The following is a 22,253-nucleotide window of genomic DNA, read 5'->3' as shown; positions in this document are numbered from 1 at the left end:
CAAGAAGGCACTAAAAAGGTTGTTTCTGGGAAGCCAGAGGAAATATGGAAGCACTAGGCATGCACAAAGAGCTCCTGAAATAGGGTGAAGGATTTAGGAAAGGTGGGGTTGGAAGAACATCAGAGACAAACTGTACTTACTTCACTGCAATTTTGCCCAGGGCCAGATCTCTTTAGGAAGACTCTATTCTCCTTTCTCAGTGTGGTCTTCCCCCCACCCCTACCCCCCCAAAGCCCAATTCACAGTTTGTTCTACCAAGAACCAAACCAGAATCAATCACAACTTGGAAGCTGGAGGAGGAGAGTGTCCATACTTAAAGTTGGGGGTGAAGGTAGCATATAACAAAATCTGGGACCAAGTCTATTACATACCTGCTCCACATACAAGGACCCTGCTTCCCAGAGTGACTTCACCTCTCCGACAGGCATAGATCCCCACAGAAAGTGGCTCAACAAGGGCCCCTTCCTCAAAGGTGACGTTGTGAGGGAGTCTGTAGGACCAGAAGACACAAACACTTAGGGCTCAAGAACAGAATCTCCTTTTTCACAGATAAAACCAGCTGCAATTGCCCTGGGAATAGTGTACTCGATTTGTTTTTTGTTGAAAATGCAGGCCTTCTAAAGTAAATGGGATGATTCATTTCAGAAGCAAGAGGCCTAGCTGTTTTTTGGCAGAACAATCCCACACAATGGTCACATCTACAAGTGTATGCTATGACTTTTCGGCAGTTGATTAAGCAAAATACCCCGAACATTAGAGAGGTGAAAAGACAGTGTCCTTTGCCATACCAAATCCATCATGCTATTTTCATTAGAGTAAAAAACTAACTAGCCAAAGCACCCAGTCTCTACTTCCACCTCAACTCTTGGCATATGGGTAAGATGCCTCTTTCCACATGTAAATTATCTTTTCCTTAGACTATAAACTTCTGTAAGAACGTATTTATCACTTTGTTTAGGTTTTCTTTTTCTTTGAAGTTTCAAGCAGTATCTTACGCAGGCAGGATTGTGCACTGGCAATCAATCAAAACATTAACTGACAAGCATTTCTTAAGCACGTACTCTGTGCCAGGCACTTCAGTGAAGACACAGACACAGAGAATGAAACAGCACAAGGAATTCCCATTCTAATGGGGAAGTCCCTATTATAGTGTGGACTTGAAGTCGGAGGACCTAAATTTGAACCTCAGCTCTGCCTCTTTCTGTGTGACTTTGACAAATCATTTTACCTCTCTAGACCTTAATTTTCCTCATCTGTAAAATGAGGGAGTTGGGGCTAGAGGCCCTCTGAGGTTCACCTCTAGTTCCAAAGTTATGGCCTTGTTATTCTCTGTTTAAAATTGCCATCTTTATCTCCCTTCTCCAACTTAGAAAAAAAGTTTGGGGGAGAAGACATGCATTTCTTAAGCACCTACTGTGTGCGAGGCACTGTGCCAAATGCTCCACAAACATTATCTCCTTTGAGATTTGAGAAGAAAAATCAGTCACAGTGATTTGGCCACACATTCATCAAACTCTACCTTTTTAGGCTCTGAAAGATACAATCATGGCGGTCAGCAGAGGTTCTTTAAGGATTTTAAGAACAATAATCACTTTCCAAGCTGGAGGTAAAGACAGCGTAAACTCATATGGATTACAACCCAGTAAAGGCAGACCAAGGGAGCATCTGGCTGCCAACCCATCACCAGGACAGGGAGAGAGGGAAGGTAGATTTCGAGCCACAGGATGTGGGTTGTACTTCCAGCTTTGTCACTGACTAACCAAGCCAGCTTGTTGCAATCACCTGTGCCTCAGTTTCCTCATCTGTCAACTCGGGATAATAATAATGTATTCTCTACCTCCCAGTGTTGCTGTGATGATCAAGCAAGGGAACATATGGAAAGCACTTTGTAAACTGCCAAGTGCTATATAAATTTGGGCTATTATTATAAATCACTATTCTTTGCTGCTTTTCTCTCTCTTTTCTACTCGTTTGTCTTCTCTCCTTCTCTTACCCAGTTTTGGATCCTGCCCACAATGAGTTCTGATCGTTGCCGCTATACGTCTTGGCACACAGTGTGCACTTAATAAAGGTTTGTCCAAATGGATTGGATTCATCTTGTTTCCCCTGAACCAAGGATGCTTAAAAACCCCAAACCAGAATTCAGGGAAGGCAGTCCAGAATATAAAAACAAAAACAAAAAAACTACCCCCAGACTATTCCGTTACCTGGAAAATCAATTTTTCTTTTTCTCCTTCTCAGACACACAAGCTGATACTTCAAAGGGGGGAGCTTGCTCAGTCAGTCAATAAACCAGTTAATAAATATGAACCTACTATATGCCAGGAACTTCTGTTGGGGTGCTGCTGATATAAAGAAATGTAAATGAGATGCCCCACTCTAAAGGAGCTCACAATCTAATGGGGAAAACAAATAACTGTGTGAAAACAAGCTATATACAAGATAAATTGGAAATAATCAACAGAGGGAAGGTACTAGAATTAAGAGGGATCAGGAAAGGCTCTGTGTAGAAGGTAGAATTTCAGCCGGGGCTTGAAGGAAGCCTGGGAAATCTGGAGGTGGGAGATAAAGGAGTGCGTTCTATTGGCAAGAGACAAGAGAAAATGTCCAGAGCAGAGTAAAAGACTGTCTTGTATCATAGGCTGATGTCGAAGGCTTTTTCCATGCTAAGTCAAGTGACCACAGGTCAGGCCTGAAATACCCTTATAATCTACCCTATACTGATCTAAAGAGTGAAAACATCAAGGGAATAGGGTATTAGGGGGTGGGAAAGGAAGATTATGTGAGACATACGGCATTCTGATTCATCTTTCTTTTGCTCAAATAGGTCCTTCCTTAAACTTAAGTTCGACATCAATAAACACAATATGGGAGAGGCAACATGATGAACTGGAAAGAACCACAGACTAAGAATCAGGAGACCTGGGTTCTAGCCTCAGCTCTGCCATTAATGAGCTGTGCAACTTTAGCAGTTCCCTAATGGGCCTTCAGTCTTCTCATCACTCAGGTGAGGACGATCAATCGACCCACAAGGTGATCACTGAGGTCCCTTCCAACGCTAATATTTTATGAGCTGCACTAAGAACCGGCAGATCTGAGTTCAAGGCCTAGCCCTACCATCCCATAATTTCTCTGAGCCTCATTTTTCTTTATCTCTAAAATGCAGACAATAGTATTTGAACTATCTATCTTACAGGTGTGGTATGAGGAAATCATACTGTCAATTCTAAGTCCTTACAGAAACATGAGATAGTATTATTATTATTATGATTGCGTTTTATGTTCCAGTACTCTTTGCCCTAAGGTCCTTTCTAGCTGGGGTGTGATTTATGTTCTACATTTTAACTTTCTGTATTCTAAGATCCTTTCCTGCTTCAACATTCTACATTCTAAATTCTAGCATTTTATATTCTAATTTCCTTTCCATCTCCAACATTCTAGGAACCACCCAGCCATGCAAATGAAAAAACCTGATGGTATCACCAAGACGGCTCAGAGAACAGGGTAAGGGGGCAGAAGAGTTCAGAATGAAGAAACCAGCACGGAGGGGGAAGAAGGAAGCATAAAAACCAAAGTGAGTAGCATGACAATAAAGCTGTGGTGGAAAGCAGGGTGCAGGCTTAGGGCTGGGTTGATGGTGTATGGGACAAGTCAGGACCCATCTGAAAGGATGGAAGTACTCCAAGAAACACCAGTGTCATGACCTAAGCAAACACTTCCCTGATACAGACTCCACTGTGGAATAGGTCCCTCTTGCTTACTGGGCTCCCATATTACACTTGAGTCAGATTACTTTCATAGACACCTCTGACATTTCTGGGTCACTGCTATTTCTGCATCAGAAAAGGACAAGTGGAAAGAGTCCCTCCTAAGAAAGGAAGGGGAGAGAGGAAAGGCTTTGGAACTGTTTAAAAAAAAAAAACAACATTTTATCTCCTCCCTCTGTTTCTTTGCAGAGGCAGGAGTTTATGGGTGTAGAACATTGTATACACCCACCTTTTTTCCTCAGACATTGGTTAGTTTTGCTGACCTGGGGAGTTTTTTCCCCCACTTTCTTATTCTTTATTATAAGGGATCGCTCTAACCGTGCCACATCCATGACCTGAAACTCTGAAATTCTCTGTTCCACCCATAAGCTCCTATCCTTTCATCTCTCCTTGTTCCACCTCCTAAGCCCTTTCTTCTTTCCTGAGGACTGCAAACTCACAATCTCTCTGTTCTCCCAATTCATCAGCCCTGTTCTAGACTTCCTTTTTGTTGTCTTGAGTCTTGACCCTATAGTTGACGAGTTCAACTATCTATTGCCCTCCTCTTTTTTCCTTCACCTTGCAACAATTTCTCTTTATTATTGGAGGATTCTATTCAAGTCAATAGACATCTGTTAAGTACTTTCTAGGCCCAAGGCACAGAGCTAGGGAGATAAAAGTTTGAAAAAGAAAAAATTTTGGTCCAATGGAAAGATCACCAATCTCAAGCACCAAGCTTGAGTCGGAATCCCCACTCTGCCATTTACTACCCACGTGACCTCAGGCAAATCATTTAACCTTTCAGAGATTCAGATTTCTCACCTGTAAAAGGAGAGCGCTGGACTATTTTGACCTTTAGGGCTCCTTCTGGCTCTAACTTTATAATCCTACAAACATTCTGCTGAGAAGGAGCTTAAGTCCTGCTTTATGCTCCAAGTTCCACAAGGGGAGAGGCCTTGTCTGCTCATCGCCTCCCTTCTCGACTACTGCAATATTCTGCTAGCTCCTCTCCTGGCCTCAAGTCTCTTCCCACTTCAGTCCATCCACCACCCAGCTATCAAACGACCTTCATAAAGCACTGATCTGACCACGTCATCCACCCCTACACACTCAATAAACTCTGGCTGCTCCCTGTCACCTCCGGGACTAAATGTCAGATCTTGTGTTTAGTATTTAAATCCCTTCCCACTTTGCCCCTTCCTATCTGTCTAGTCTTCTCACCCCTTCAATTCCTTCCACTTCCTCTGGGATCCAGTGAGCCTGGCCTCCTTGCTGTTCCTCACACAGGACGCTGCATTTTCACTGGCTGCCCACCCTCTTCATCTCTGCTTCCTGGTTTTCTCAGCTTCCTTCAGCCTTAGCCAAAGTCCCTGCTTTGGCAAGCTTAATCTCAGTGCCATCCCTTGGAGATTCTGTCTAATGCAGCCTGTATATCTCTAACATGTTTGTAATAGTTGTTGGCATGTCGTTTCCCCCATTAGACTGTGAGCTCTTTGAGAGCAGAGACCGGTTTGTTTGTCCATCGTTGTTGTTGTTTTTAGAGAGACTTGGTTTTTTCGTTTTGTTTTGGTATTCTCAGCACTTAGCACAGGTATTCCGTAAATGCTTCTTGATTTATGGTGATCTAAACCAGAAGACAGTAGGCAATTAACTCAATGCTTGCTGAATTCCCTCAAACCTTCACGGTCACGCTGTTAAACCTTTACAGCACTTCAAACAGATTACCTAATTTGAGGTTTCCCTCAGCCCGACGAAAAGGCGAAGAAGGCATGTATTTTTATGCCTATTTTATGGGAGAGGAAACAGGAACAGAGACTTTGTAAACTGCTTGAGGTCACATAGCTAGCCAGACGGGACACCCATTTCTTCCGAATCCAATGCTCCCTTGCCCTCTGCTCTGGATCCCCTCGCCTCTTTGGCTCACTGCTAGTCACTCTCTACCAATCTTCAGTTCTGGGTGATCTCCGCCATCTGCCTTTTCTTCTCATGGTGCTGACCACCACCAGCAGAGGAAGTCACCCAGTCATGCCAACTGGACCCTCACTGCTACCACAGCAATCTTCTATTTGTCCCTGATTAACTCTCTCATATTTTCCTCAACTGTAAGAAGAAGGAGTTAGACTAGCTGATCTCCCAAGTCCCTTATAATCTAAAGCCATGATGATCCCCCCAGTCAGTCAAATTCATAGCCTCACTGTCATCCTTGCCTCTTCTTTTCCCCTTTACAGCCTATAGCCAATCACTCACTCAAATCCATCCCCTCTGACCACAAAGGGGAGGACACTTTAGTCCAAGTCTCCATCATTTCCTGTCTAGGCTATTGCAATAACTTCCTGATCGGTCTTCCCGATTCCAGTTTCTTCCTTCTCTAGTCCACCCTCCACACAACTGCTAAAAACAATCTTCTGAATAATGCACGGGTTGGGCCATGTCCATGTACTACTCCTCAAAAGCTTTCAAGGGCTCCCTATTACCTCTAGGATAAACTACAAACTCTTCAACCCTGCCATTAAGACACCCAGCAATCTGGCTTCAATATCTTTCTAGCTTTATCGCACGTTACTCTTAATTGTTCTGTTACAGCCAAACCACACTCTTAGTGGTTCCTCGAACTCAACATTCTATCGCCCACTTCTGTGTCTTCTGCCTAAGCTGTCTCCCAAGACTAGACTCTCCCAGGCCCCTCCAGGCCCAGGTGTCACCACCTCCATGAAGTCCTTCTCCGATCCCCCTTCAGTCCCTTTGCATTTCCTTACCTGGATACACACAGCATACACTCAGCTGAATGGGAACTCCTCCATGGCAGAGACTGGTTTTCATTTTGCCTGTGTAGCCTCGTCACCTAACACAATACCTTCTCCATCACGGGCACTTAATGAATTTAATAAATCCAACTGCAGCAATTTTCCTTGTAGCTCTTATAATAACAGTGGGGGAGGAGGGGCAGTGTAGAGTAGTGGGAAGAGAGCCAGCCTCAGAGAATGGATAGAGAGCCAGTCTTGGAGACGGGAAGCCCAGGGTTCAAACTCTGCCTGTATCGTAAACTAGCTTCTTATCCTCTCAGTACCCTAAGAAGTCCTGACTAATGAGTTAGATCAGTACAAGGAGCTTCAACCCCAGGAAGCTCCCTACACCGACAAAATCACAGGTCTGGATCCCACCCATCACGTACATATCATACATTCCATCCCCATTCCCTTCACACCACATAAACACCGCACACACATCCATACAGCACACAAATAGCACAAACACCACACATACATACCACACAACACACCAAATAACACCCATACCACAGAAATACCACATACACCACACACCCTACATATCACATACACACACCTCACAAATATCACACTTACCCACACAGCACACAAACACCACACAGAGACCACACCACACACAACATACACATATATCACAGAAATGCCACATATACCCCACATATCACAAAAATACCCCATGTACCATACACCACACAAACACCAGGCACATCACATACACACACACCTCACAAACATCACACACACCCCATACCCATTTCACACAAACACAACAAACATCACACACGCCATAAACACATCACACCCTACAAATCTGAGACACACATCATACACACCACACATAAACTTTATAGAGTGTGTTTGCTATATGATTTCATTTCATTCTCACCATGCTATAAGGTAGGTACTACAGTTTTATCATCCCTATTTTACAGGTGAGGAAACTGAGTCTCAGGGAGGCCAAGCAACCCCTTCGTGGCCAAAGAGCTGGAAAAGGCTGAAGGCAAGATTTGAATCCTGGTCACGGTCAGGTCTCTGCTGCTGCTCTACCACACTGTGTCTCATGAATCTGGTTCTAATGAGGTTGTGCAGGTCTACAAGTCCCCACGTTACAATGGAGATAACTGAGGTTCTGAGATGCACACTCAACTGTCCAACGCCCCCAATTCCAGGTCTATGGATCGTTCGGCTTGACCATACTGCATCTCCAGACCAGAATGGGAGTACCAAGGAAAGGACCTTCTCTGGTTCTAATGCCGATTTCTCTGCCATCCATACTAGTGACTACTCACTGCTACAAACAATGTTCTCTCTTTTGAAGCTAGACTTGAACACTGCCTAGAAAAGCCATCAGTTCTTACAGGAAGCAGCCTCCACTTATTTAGGGGCCTCTTGTCACATGCCAGACATTCCACTTAGGTTCCATGGTCTCTGCACACATAACCTATTTTCTCCTAAAGCCAGGTGAGGTTTAAGCATGTAAAGAGATTTGTGGCTTTAGAGGCTGCTCTGTAGGGGACTCAAATTCAGATCTACAGAACTGCATCCGTGGTTAACACTCAAATCAGAGAACTGAGGAACTTCAGAGCTGGAACAGAGGGCTTCCAAGAGGCCAATGGCAAGTTACTTTTGTCTGCGGATGAATTCCATTGACAAGCCTCATCCAAATGAGGCTGGGGGCCTTGGAAAGAGGGATGGAAAGACAGAAAGTTTAACAAAGAGCCAGTGTTGGCACTAGATATGACTACTGTTCTAGCAGGTCAGAGACCCATATCCAAGTCCCCTAAGTTAACTATGGGCAAATAAAATGGATCTTACTGGGCTTCAGTTTCTTCAGCTATAAAATGAGGGGACTGAAATAAAACCTAAGATTTGTTCTAGTTTGGGAACAGTCTGTTCTATGACAAGCAGAGCAAGCCCCATTTTGGTTTATTTTTAAACAAACACTTATTTCTTACAGTAGTGGTAAATGAAAAAAATTTTCTTAAACTTTCCTAGTCTTAAAGTTCTCTGTACACTGGCTTTCTTTCTTTTTTGATAATTAATTTTAGTTTTCAATATTCACTTCCATAAGATTCTGAGTTTTCAATTTTCTCCCTGTTCCATGCTCCCCCCCTCCCCCCCCACCCCTCCCTCAAGACAGCATACAGTCCGAATAGGCTGTTCATGTTAAGCATATTTTCCCATTAGTCACGATGTAAAGAACAATTAGAACAAATGGGAGGAACCATGAGAATGAAGCAACAAAACAAAACAACAAAGGAGAAAGAGAGCAAATAGTATGTTTCCATCTGCATTCAGACTCGGCAGTTCTTTTTCTGGGTATGGATAGCAATTTCCATCATGAGTCTTTTGGAGTTATCTCGTACACTGGCTTTCAATCAGTGTCTTGAACACGATCTCTCTGTATCACCCTCCTCCCTACTAAGCACCTCAAGTCCACTGATATACAGGACAACTTGGCTTACGGCTCATATTCCAAGGAACAAGTTTTCAACAAGAACTTTTTTCAGATAGTTTCACCTGAAGTCATCTTGTTAATGAAATACAAACTATGACTAAGTTCTTACTAAGCATTCTGTGATCGAATTCCTCCCTAGGAAAGGAGTGAGTGATTTCTGCCATTATTTTCTACTTGAAAGCAAAAGTGCTATGGAAAACCAGATAAAAGTACAAGACCAACCAATGAACATTGTGATTATGCCAACGGGACCCTCCCCTGTTGAGGTGGGGGTTAGGGGATCAGGGTCAGTTTTGACCTTGTTGCTAGCAGGGAGGGCATTCCTACCAGAATGTCAAAAACATGCTGGAAATTGTGTTGGGGGATGGGGGAAAGAGGAGAATGTGGAAGAATCTCCAAACAGGTGACAAAAAATTATCTTCTCTTACTCCCTCCTACTCCTACCCAGCAAAACACAAGTGCAAGCCAAGAGATTTCTGTTAAGTGGAGGAATAGTGAGTCTTTAAGGTGTAATGGTACTAACTTGTAGCAGAAATCCGCGTTGTGAATGTAAAACCTGCAGAGGTTCCCATCGTCAGGGGGCGTAGCACAGAAAAAGATGGTAGGGGACAGATTGTACCTGCCAATCTTACAAAATTCATCGAATTCTCGGGGAACACCTGGCTCAATGGCAACCCTGTCACCTGGAAGAAGAAAACAAGCAGCTTTCAATACACAAGGTCAGTGAGCAGCAGCTCCGGCTGACACATGGGCCCTGGGGCCTTGCTCTTGATTCTTTGTTCTCTGTGATCAGAGGGAGACCCATTACCTGGGCTAAATAGCAGGCACAGACGTGGAGGGATGAATATTCATCGGCAGGCACTGCAATGAGAAAACCTGGACTGTATCTCCCCCAGGAGGCTGGCGCGCATCTCTGTCATTAGGTTCAATCTAAGCAAGCCAAAGAAATCCTGCCATGGATTCACGCTGTCAGTGAATTTGGGACACAGCCTCCTTCTATAGGAAAGAGAGCCCTTTTTGTTGATTTCTATAAAGATCACTTATCATGCCTTTCACCAACTAACAAAGAGGGCCCCCACTGGCCAAGATTGCCACCAAGCTTAGGGAAAACAGTAAGGCTCAATGTTCCTCCCTATTCAAAGGACAAAGTGACCCTGTCTCAAGGAAATGATGGCAGTATCAGGGGCCTGGAGTTTATGGCTTGCCTGTCCTGAAAACAGGGGGTAAAGTCACTCAAGACTGGGGAACAATGGAAAGAGCCCCACACTAGTCATAAGAGAACCTAGGATCATGGTTCTGCAACCTGGCTTTGCACATTATTACTTGTGTGACACTGATATCTCAGGTCAAGAGCTAGAAGGGACCTCCAATGACACCTAGTATACTCCCCTCTTTGTTTTAAAGATGAGGTTATGTGACTGGTCTAAACAAATCACCTCTATAGTCTGTTTCTTCATCTATAAAATAAAGAGGTTAGATCACATTATCTTCAAACCTGTCTGGGAGGCACCATGGTATAGTGGAAGAATGGGTGAAAGGAAGGAAGGAAGGAAGGAAGGACTTATTAAGCACCTACTATGTGCCAGGCACTGTGCTAAGTTATTTACAAACATTATCTCATCTGATCCTCACAACAATCCTAAAAGGTAAGTGCTATTTTTATTCCCATTTTATTGTTGTTGTTCAGATATTTTTCAGTCATGTCCAAATCTTAGTGACCCCATTTGGAATTTTCTTGGCAAAGATATAGAAGTGGTTTGCCTTTTCCTTCTCCCACTCATTTTACAGATGAGGAGACAGAGGCAAACGGGATTAAGTGACTTGCCCAGGGTCCATAGCTAGTAAGTGTCTAAGGCCGGATTTGAATTCCTGAGGATGAATCTTCCTGACTCCAGGCCTGGCACTCTATCCACTGCACCACCTAACTGCCCCTTGTCCCCATTTTACAGTCGAGGCAAATGGAGGTGAAATGATTTTCCCAGATTTACCCAGAGTCATATAGCTAAGTAAGTGTCTGAGACTAGATTTGAACTCAAATCTTTGTGATTCTAGGCACAATGTTCTATCCCCTATGCCACCTAGCTGTTGACCCCTTTGGAGTTTTGGGACCTGAGTTCAAATCCCAATTCTGCCATTTATTAGTGCTTAGCACAGAGCCTAGTGCACATCAAGAGCTTAATAAATGTTTTCTGATTGCTTATTACCCGTGTGACCTTAGGCAGGTCATTAAGAGATTGCTTAGTTAAGCCATTTGTCTCTGAGCCTCAGTTTCCTCTTTCTATCAAGGGAAAGGGTTGGACTATATGCTGCCCTTCCAACTCTAGATCTCTGATGTAGGTATCCTTCTAGCTCTGAAATCCCATGATCCTGAGTATCCTTGCTCATTACAAGGGCATTTCTTAATTGGTGAAAAAATAAATCTCCTCTCTGTGCTAATAGAGGGCAAGAATGAGGCATGCATGATTTAAAGGAAAGGATAATCCAGGTGCTATGTGTATTTGGCTTTAGAGAAGATTGAAAACACAACATGTACTCAGCCTAGTGCCTAATCCTAACCCCCTTCCCAACCCAGCACAACTGTTAGTTAGCAGCGCTGGGCTGAGCAGGTCAGAACAAGGTAGAAAAGGGCTCTAAATTACATAGAAATCTGTCAAATGGATAATCAGCCATCTGCAGAAAATAGACGTTTGGCAGAGGAGGAGAAGGTAAGTTTGTTGTTACAGGTATTGTTGTCCACTAATAAAGGTACACACAAAACCAAGCAGATTTAAACCCCAACTAAACTCAGGGTGAGACTCATAGCAGCCATCAGATGATGGCCTAGAAAGCCCTGGGGGAAGCGGGCCTCCTGCCAGAGCTCCATACCACATAGCTAAGATGTGAAGCCTCCATTTTTGGCTGCCCAGAACCACACAGCCGCCAAACAGAATCTGCCCACAGAAGGTACAAGAAGACTCGTGGTGTAACTCCAAGGAAAGACCTACAAGTCGAGACTGGACAGACAATCAATAATATGCAGTTTATGAACAGTCTGACAAAAATAGCCCTCAGCAGGAAAATGGGGACAAATTATTCAGTTAAGATGACTGAATTAAATTTCTAATGGATTAATTCATTCACCTTATTGTGGGCCCCAGAAGATCATCAAAGAGTTTGGACATACATAGAAAGGACATGTATATAAGAAGAGTCTAGATCAATCAAGTCAGATCAATGAGCATTTATTAAGCACCTACTATTTGCCAGGCACTGAGCTAAGCTTTGGAGATAACAAAGAAAGGTCAAAACATTTCCTGTCCTCAAGGACCTCACACTCTAACTGGAAGACATCCTGCAAATAATTATGTATATACTAGATAGACACACACACACATACACATGCGTGTCTATGTATATGTGTATATATGTGTATATATGTGTAAATACACAATACTCAAATCTCCTATACATAATATACCTCACCCAAGCTAGAAGTCTAGGGTTATTTGTTGGCCAGACCCCACCACTGAGTTATATTGAAGCTCTGACATGCTCTATTTCTAGCCTGGGCCTCTGGTTCACCCTTCCTTCGGCAGTACCCCAGTAGTCCCCACTCCCAGGGGTTCACCAAATCGATACCAAACTTAGTGGGGACACAACTGTCATAGCCCACTGCAGCGCAGAACTCTTAAGAGTCCATTCATGACTGAACAACTAACTAACAATAAAATGAACACATATATACAGAGATACATGTGTATACAGACAGGCACGTAAACATATGTCTTATCTCTCCAGCCAGACTGGAAACACGTCAAGAGGATACTGGAAACAGCACTGAACATTTCTTGTTTTTATAGAAGTAAAAAGTTATACCAATAAAAGGTTTTTACATCAATAAAAAGTTATATCAACAATAAAAAAAATATAACCCTAGGTACAGACTTTTATCCTGTAATTAAGGAGTGCCAAAATCCGTTGCTATGATATGCAAACCTTTGCACAATTCACTTGTAATAATCCTGCAGAGTAATTCATAAGACCACAGGAAGACAGTTTAAAGATCATCTAGTGTGACTCCCCTTATTTTACAGATGAGGAAACTGAGGAAGGAGCAGCTCAGTCACTCACCTAAGGTCACAAAGGTGGCAAGAAATTAAACTGGGATTTAAACTCAGGTCTTCTGACTCCAAATTCAATGAACTTTTCTCTACCACTGTCTCACAAGTAACTAGTACCTGACATGAAGCAGATGCTTAAAAAAAACGTGTTGATGAAAGAAGACCCTTCTCAGGGAACATTCTCAGATGACTGACACCAGCAGTGTCAAACTCAAATAGGATCTGATCCCTGAGGGCTGCATATTGACTTAGAAAACCATAATATTATCTATGGTTTATTTTATTGTTATTTATTTTGTTACACATTTCCCAATTCCATTTTAATCAGATTCAGGCTGCATTAGGGAGTTTTGCTAGTCACATGGGCTAAGAGTTTGATACATCTGATAGAGCTCTAACACCTTCCAGAGTTCAATCACATCTACCTGCCTTGGTCAACTTCTATATGCTTAATTTGACTCCAGGAACTTCATGGAATGAGCTGAGTATGTGAGTAAGCGGTGGATTCCAACAGATTCCACCACATGATTTTATAGAGGCCTCTTTGCCAATAAAATGGAACATTAATCAAAACCAACAGCTATAATAAGACATCCCAGAGAGAGCCCCAGAATCCTGCTGGTGAGGTTTCCTTCTCTCGATTAAGTGTACTAGGGAGGAGTTTAGAGGTCCTCCTACTGTCCAGTTCCTGGTTCCTGGGCACAGGAGAAGCAGTAGGAGACAGTCTGATGTAGGAGAAAGAGCTTGGGACTTGGACACAAAGAACCTGAGCTACAATCCTCAGTCCTCGCTGTGTGGGACACTTTGGGCAAGTCATTTAGACTCTAGTTCATAGTTTGTCTGTAAAATAAGGGGGTTGAACTAAATGCTGAGGTCTCTTTCAGCGACAGATCTATGGCCCTATGATTCTCTGAATATTAGGAAAGGCCCCACTTCCTTTATAGTGAATGGAGGGGGCAAAACAAAATGACCTCCCTGGCTAGGTCCCTTTCAGACCTGTGGGCCAGTAAGAAGACTCCCCAAACAGTTACTGATTGACTGGCAAAGGAGTCCGCTCACCTGGAACAAGGTGCTTTACTGATGATCCCACCTTTACCACAGTTCCTGAGGCTTCATGTCCCAGCACCATTGGCTTTTTAACCACAAAGTCTCCAATCCGACCATGCTGCCAGTAATGGACATCAGAGCCGCAGATTCCAACTGAATGCATTTTCAGCAGCACCTCTGGGGAAAAGGAAAGGAAGACATATGAAAGACTCTGAAATGCATAAGAGCCTTTCTTTTTAAGGGCTTTCAAGCTTTTCCTCTATCCTCCTGATATTCATGCCCTCCCCAACCCATCCACCCCCAAATTTTTACTTGAAGTATTTATTCTGTAAATATATTTATTTGTAAATTCATTAGCTTGTAAGCTCCTTGACAGCATCATGTTTTGTTCAGTCAGGTCTGGCTCTTTGTGACCCCATTTGTAATACCAACAAACCCACATCACTCATGCCGTGCTGGAGCTACCTGGTTTTCCATCCTGAAAAGAACGGTATAGCCACAACCACCATCATAACAACTTTATTCAGTTCCCAGTAATTTATTGGCATTATCTGTATTGGTATTAGTTATACCACTATTATCAGTAATTACAGGTATTATCTACCTTTTTTACAAGCTACACAGGATTTATTTAAGGGAAGTTTGCATAGCAAAGTACTCCAACCTCCTTAATTTGCATTTCTTCTTCTTGTGGTTGAGTTGTACTTGACTCTTTCTGACCTATTTTGGGGTTTTCTTGGTAAAGACACTGGAGTGATTTGTCATTTTCTTCTCCAGCTCATTTTACCGGAGGAAAATGAGGCAAACAAGATTAAGGGACTTGCCTGGGGTCAAATCTGGTTTGAACTCAGGAAGATAAGTCTTCCTGACTCCAGGCCTGGCACTCTAGCTACTTTGACACCTGGCTGCTCCAGGGACTGTCTTTTGCCTTTTTTTGTTCCCTTTTCTTTTTGGTATCCCCAGCACTTAGCACACTCCCTGGCATGAAATAAAAGTTTACTGAATTAAATATATGTACAAGTTTTCTCCCCAGTGAAACATAAACTCCTTGAGGGTTTGTTTCATTTTGGTCTCTACACCATGCCTGGTACATGTAGGAACCTAATACATTGTCATTCTCTGATTGATTTACTGAATTCCCATTTGAGGATAGTTTGAGAAATAGGCAAGATGTTTTGGCTACAGAGTAGAAAGCACTTCAAAGGAGAATCCTTAAATATAATCAGTCAGGATTTAAGGACCCTCTTTTGCTTCCCCCGCCCCCAACACACACCCCAACAAAATCTCAGGAATTGGGAGGACTTCATTTTTTCTTGGGGGGTGGGGGGCAGTCTATACAAGAAAATTAATAGAACATGCTGAGGGAAAGGTTTAAATGATTTAAGAGAAGGAACTATCTGCCAGTAATTGTTTTCAAACAATTAATGTGTTAATTATCAGCAATCCTTATCTCTCTATTAGATTTGGTACATGCCCTATTTAGCACCCTTTTGTGAGCCATTAATGTGAGTTACTATCTCTACTTAAAAGTAATAAAATGGCATTTCTTTTAAAAAATACTTTGCAATTCAGACCCTCCACTAATTCTGACTACCCTTCTCTCTAATTAGTCTAAAATAATGAGGTTCTACTGCATTATTAATGTTCTTGTTTTAATCTTGGGAAAAACTGTGTTATAGAATGCCTAGTTTTGCTTCAGACTTAAGTTAGGATTAAAGTAAAACATATACATTACAAAAAAAATCTCCCCAGGAAAAGCTCTGGTTTATTTTGAGAATGTTGGGAGAACAGAAAGGAAGAATGTCTGCTTTGTATTGCTGAATCTCCTTAAGTGAACAGCCACACCACAAATTACAAGAATGGACTGGGTGTGGCTGAACTTTACTAGCTTTCAGTTCTCAAACCAAAGTTAAGAAAGTGCCGACACTTAGATCCATTCTTCTGAATTTAAAGTGTCTTGGTTTTTCTCAGCTCAATTCAACAAACATTTACTAAGGGCCTACTATGTGTGGAAAAACTCAGAGGCTCATAGTTTTAGAGCTGGAAAGGACCATAGGGACCATCAACTCCAGCCCCTTCATCTTACATAAACTCTGATCAGAGAAGTTAAGGGACTTGTTCAAAGTCACACTACATGTGGCAGATTTAGTAGTATTCAAATCCAGGTCCTGTCTCTCCAGATGCCACTGATGGGGTGTGGCCCAAGCCAAGGTCTTCGCCCCTTGCCCCAAAGGGAATCTGGATCCCCTTGTCTACAGGCCCCAGCCCCTCATCTCCCTTTGAAAGCCTTAGCCTACCTTTTAATCTCATTCAGATTCCTTTCAGTTCCTTCATTATCTATTCCCATTGTCTATTCAATCTCTTAGACATTCCAATCTCTGGGAATCCTCACCCAGACCCTTTCCCCTGATCCTTTTCCCAGACCCTTCCCTGGTCACCCAAAAGTATATAAGATATAAGCCCTCATTCGGGGCTGAGAATCTCAAGCTCAAAAGGCTGAGAACCTCTCATGCCCGCTCATCCTTACGGGCATCACCTGGCCTATATGTTTTATCACTAATAAACTTTTCCTCTGGCTGAAGAAGATTTGAGTTGAATTCTTTCAGGCAGGACCTGGTACCGCTGATAGGGGCGGGGCCCAAGCCAAGATCTTCACACTTTGCCCCAAAGGGAATCTGACTCACAGGCCCCAGATTCTCATCTCCCTTGAAAGCCCTAGCTTACCTTTAGATCTTATTCAGATGCACCTTCGACCCTTGCCCTGAATAGAATCTGGCTCCTTCAAATTTCCTAATCAACTCCCCTCATCTCCCTTTGAAAGCCTTAGGCTCCCTTTTGTCTATAAGGCCCCAGAAAGGCCTTCCTTTATCTCCTTTTGAAAGTCCTAGCCCCACCTTGATTTTGGTTTTTGTTTTGTTTTGGTTTTTTTGCTTTTAGGCAATTGGGGTTAAGTGACTTGTCCAGGGTCACGCAGCTAGGAAATGTCAAGTGTTTGGTCTGAGTCCGGATTTGAACTCAGGTCTTCCTGACTTCAGGGCCGGTGCTCTATCCGCTGTGCCACCTAGCTGCCCCAAAGCAGCTATCTGTGTTTTTTTTTTGGGGGGGGGTTAGGCAATGGGGTTAAGTGACTTCCCAAAGTCACATAGCTAGTAAGTGTTATGTGTCTGAGGTCAGATTTGAACTCAGGTTTTCCTGACTTCAGGGCCTGTGCTCTATTCACTATCCTACTTAGCTGCCCCCCCACTTTGATTTTGTACAGATGCCTTTCAAACTTCTGCCTTCCTATTCCCTCCATTATCTATTGCCATTGTCTATTCAATCTCTCTGACCTCCCCAATTAGAATTCTTACCTAGACCCTTTCCCCAACCCCCTTCTCTGGCCACCCAAAGTTACTTTAGTATTTAAGATCCAGCTTGGCCCACAAGGCTGAGAACCTCTCATGCCCGCTCGTCTTTACGGGTGTCACCTGGTCAATGCGATTTATCACTAATAGACTTTTTCTCTGGCTGAAGAAGATTTGAGTTGAATTCATTCAGCAGGGCCCAGTACCGCGATCTTGGGGTCCCAGCACCCCAAAACCCCTAGACCTCTTCAAGCTCCTTCGAAAAAGACTGTCTTTTGTCTTTCTTTGTATCCCCAGTATAATAGGAGTGCCTGGTGCACAGTAGGCACTCAATAAATGCTTATTGACTGACACAAATAAGTACATGGAAAGTAATTTCAAGATGGCAAACCCAACCCTCTACAGAAAAAACTAACAACTGGGGACAGGAGGTGGTAACTCATCCAGGTACCCATCTACCTTATGCAAATAATTCTTCAGAAAATAAATTTTATAGCAGGAAAAAAATGTTGTGGAGGGGAAAAAATTGTTACTAGAATGGGAGATTTGACTGAATTACCTTATTCTGTTGCTAAATAAACAACTAAACCTGCCCAAATTACCCCCATTCTGTTGCTAACTAATTAACAAAATCTGACTCTACTACCTGGAACCTGCTTATGCTGAATACACAAATTCTTGCTATATAAGGTACTTCCTCAACCCACAAATATAATACCCAATTGGCAGCTAGGGACTTTCAGGCCAACTTTACTACAGAGAAAGACTGTATCCCATTGTTCTATCCAAATGCTATCAAATGGTAGTGATTGTTTACCCTAAGAAAGCCTGAAAAAAACTATAAACCAAATCTGAGGCTATAAGCCAAATTAGCATAGGAAGACAAAACTCCAATAAGCAAGCAATCTTCCTTACTTAGCATGTTAATAAGTGTATTTTCCTTTCAGTTTTGCTACTCACATAAAATTGTTCCAGAGCTCTCAAGGAACCCAGGCTGAAAAATTCCCCAGCCATATAAATGCACCCAAAACATACCAGCTTATTAAGCTCTTCAGTATCAAGACCCATAAATAAGACAAGAATAAGTATGGCAGAGAAATAGTGAGACCTGAATACTGCTCTAGGAAAACCATCTCTTTAATAAAGAAAAGAAACTATGCCAGGCCTTCCTAGCCCCAAGGTACTCCGTGGTTGTAAATCAGGTCCCTCACCTTGAAATCACTGGGGTCTCTTCCTGTGTTCACCACAATAACTTTTACTGAGAAATGTCCCAGGTTTGTTTTGCATGTGCAGCCTTAGGCTTAAAAAATATGTATACTTGTGGGTGTATACACACACACACACACACACACACACACACACACACACACACGAAGTGGCTATGTGGATAAGATCACTGGGCCTGGAATCTGGAAGACCTGAGTTCAGTCTAGCCTCAGATACTCACTAGCTGTGTGACTGGACAAGTCACTTAACCTGTGTTTGCCTTAAACCACTGGAGAAGGAAACGGAAAACCAACTCCAGTATCTTTCCAGAAAACACCATGGACAGCATTGGCGTGCTATGGTTCATGGGTCATGAAGAGTCAGACACAACTGAACAAATGAACAATATCTACATTACCAACTATGCATCATAAAACTCTTTGAACACATTTCTTTGGAAGCCTCATCCCTCCTCTATTTACCATATAATAAATCAATATAATCTAAAAATCCAAAATACCGAAAATTAGCGAGTTGACCCAGACTAATTTAGATTTAGATTGTGGACTTTATTATATTAGCACGAGGCTGCCAGGGATATTCACATCCAAATCAAACAGCACTCATCAGGGGTCGAGCCAGGGTTTATATAGGGAGTATACAGGACAGGGAGGGGGATGGATCTTTGAAGAGGAAGAGTTTTATTTATTTATTTATTTTTTTGGCTGGTCAAGGACACCCCTCTCCCTCTATCTAGATATGATAATGCTCTGCAAACTTTCTCATAATGGAGGCTTCCAGAGATATGATCTGAGGGCTGTGGCCTGGGCAACCAGATAAGGGTCTTGCTAAGGAATTTGGAGTTTTCCATGGCCTAAAGGGTTCTACTACCTAAATGGTAAAATAATGTTCTGCATTACATTGCTGCATTACACTTTTAAGTACCAAAGATAATTGCTATGTGAAGACAGCTAGAAAAGCTCATTTATCTGATATGGAGACAAAGGTTTCAAAGTCCTCGGGAGTCATCCCTACTCTCTGGAATGAATGAATACTCCAGTAATTGGGAATTGTAAAAGCAGGAGTTTCTATAGAAATCTTTCAAGATCCCTCCGCAAAGGGAAAGGGTAAATGATAAACTTCTTGAAGGCTGGAATCTTGTGTGTGTGTGTGTGTACTTTTTTAAATTAGCCCTGTGATTTTATAAATGGAAAGCACCCCAGGTGAGAAATTCTACCAATCCTTATCAGCATCTTCCGGCAACGTGTGGTTTTTGGACAGTTGCCTGGAGACCTCATAGTGACTCACTCTAAGTCACAGAGGGAATAGGTGTCAGACACAGAACTTGAATCCAGGTCTGCCTGGTTCTGAGGCCAGCTCTCACACTACACTGCATCACACTGCACACAGCTGGCGGGAGATAAAAGTTTTTTGAACGATTCTGAGTTTGAGGTTTGTAGGGCTAGAAGAGGGAAGGGGAGATCTGCCCCCAGCAACCTAACATATATCTGCAGAAGGAAGTAGGGTAAAAGCATAGGCCTCCCTCCCTTCCTGGCAGACCAGCTTACTGTACTTTTTCACCTTTATCCTGTGTGTCACTTTGATATACATACACATGTGCTTTAGGGATTGGGACAGATTTCCCTTACTGGCTGCCCTCGTGAGCCGACCCCTACAAGGCTACTCTGGACACAGCAAAAGGACGTCCCAGACATGAAGGGGACCCATTTGAGTGTTGGTCAACTTAGTGATGGTCACTTTTTAAAAAATTAATTATGCTCCTTGAGAAGGGAGATAGAGGAAGAGAAAATATCTTACGCCTCTCATTTCTAATTATGTGTAAATGCTTTGAATTCCCTTCTTTCAAATTCCCCTCCTTGATTCCTTTTTTATTTCTCTTATTCCTTTTTAAAGTTTGCTGAGCAAAATAATTTAATTAAGCAATCTGTGAGTCACTAGTTTAAAACAGAACTACATTTGCCTTCCTTTTTGGGGGGTATTGGGAACTCTTAGATAAAAGAATTCTATCTCTACCACAGGAGATCAGCACCTGCTCTGAGATTTACAGCCACAGAGAAATGCTTGGAGCACTGAGAAATGCATCTCCTTGCCCAGCATCCCAGCACCAGGATCTATCCGAGCCTGGGCTCAGTCTCCCCCTTAAGTCCAACGACAGCTATCTCGCCAGGATGTCAAGTTTGCCTTCATCACACACAAAACCTTTGGAAAAGGCTGATCCTCTGAGATGGTACCTTTTGCCATTCTGTCTCTATTCCTTTTTATTCTGGGTAGCATAACAATAATAATAATAGCTTACATTTACATATAGTACTTACTAGTGTCAGGCACTGTGCTGAAGTGTTTCACAATACATTATTATCTCATCCGATCCTCACAACAATCCTGGGAGGTACATGCTATTATTGCCCTTATTTTAGAGATCAGAAAGCGGAGGCAGTTAGACTTGCCCAGGGTCACACAGCTAATAAGTGTCTGAGACTGGATTTGAACTCGGGTCTTCCCAACTCCAGACTCAGCACTCTATCCATTGTACCACCTAGATACCCCAATAAACTCATCCATCCAAACTCTGTACAATGGGACAGCAGGCTGGCAAAAGTCAAGGGAAGCAGAGAATGAGAGAGGGGAATGATCCATATGGTCCTCTATGGGCACAACAACAGGAAAGAAATACTGCTTGAGACTTACCATTTGGGCCTGGTTCACGGATTGGATAGTTTTCCTAAAGGAAAAAAAACACACACAACATATTCAGCATCCATTGTCATGAGGGTAATAATAACCCATATTGAAGTAGCGCTTCAAAGTATTCTTAGGTGCATTTGGTCCTCACTAGAACCCTGTAAGGTAGATGTCATTATTATCCCCACTTTACAGATACGGAAGCTGAGGCTCAGAGACCAATCATATAGCTAGTAAGCATTTTCCTGACTCCATACTCAACGTCCTACCTACTTTACCACACTGCCTCTGTTGCTATTGTGAACATTTTTTTCCATGTTTCTGGCTAAGATTAAAAGTACAATGGAAAGAACGCTGGCTCTGAATCCTCCATCTGACACTTACTAGCTGAGTGACCTTGGGCTTTATTCCCCTTCTTTGAAAAACAGAGATAGTTGGACTGATCTTTAAGGATCCTTCTCAGTCTATGATCATATAACTCCATCTGTGTGGCCTTGGGTAAATTACTTAACCTCTCTGGGCCTCAGTTTCCTCATCTGTAAAAAGAAGGGACCAGACTAGATGACCTTTGAAGTCCCATCCGGCTCTAAATCTGTGGTCGATACTATTTTCGCTAAACCATTTCTTCCCGTGAGAGGCAGGCAGCTCGCAAGATGACATTACTGTTGGACGGCTGCCCAATGGGCTCAAATGTCACACAAGTAGTTAGCGATGACTCAAAGTCAGTCGGGGGGGGGATACAGTAGCAACACTCTGGAAAAGTTTGTTCAGCTCTTTAACCACTGAATAATGGGACTGAATAATGGGACTGACCTGTAAATAACACGGACAGCAGGCTCATTAAGTTTTCAGCTAACCCC

General features: G+C 42.8%; 1 protein-coding gene across 3 annotated transcripts in view; it reads right to left on the bottom strand.

Annotated features, from left to right (window-relative positions):
• The window catches only part of SORD (sorbitol dehydrogenase), a 98,665-nt gene that overhangs the window by 12,197 nt on the left and 64,215 nt on the right, over positions 1-22,253 (bottom strand). For 2 of the 3 annotated variants that reach the window (XM_021009292.2, XM_021009291.2), the window contains exons 2-5: positions 21,400-21,433; positions 14,153-14,317; positions 9,517-9,676; positions 372-490 (exon numbers count right to left, since the gene is read on the bottom strand). In XM_021009292.2, coding sequence (XP_020864951.1) covers positions 372-490; positions 9,517-9,676; positions 14,153-14,303 — 430 coding nt within the window. In that variant the 5' untranslated portion in view covers positions 14,304-14,317; positions 21,400-21,433. The remainder of the gene's footprint in view (positions 1-371; positions 491-9,516; positions 9,677-14,152; positions 14,318-21,399; positions 21,434-22,253) is intronic. The other variant, XM_078151386.1, reaches the window with a different exon arrangement.

The sequence above is a fragment of the Phascolarctos cinereus genome, unplaced genomic scaffold (genome assembly GCF_003287225.1).
Source record: "Phascolarctos cinereus isolate Bilbo 61053 unplaced genomic scaffold, phaCin_HiC Scaffold_3;HRSCAF=262, whole genome shotgun sequence".
Classification (NCBI taxonomy): Eukaryota; Metazoa; Chordata; class Mammalia; order Diprotodontia; family Phascolarctidae; genus Phascolarctos; species Phascolarctos cinereus.
The sequence above is the reverse complement of the archived record's forward strand: the minus strand, read 5'-3'. Positions and strand labels throughout refer to the sequence as shown.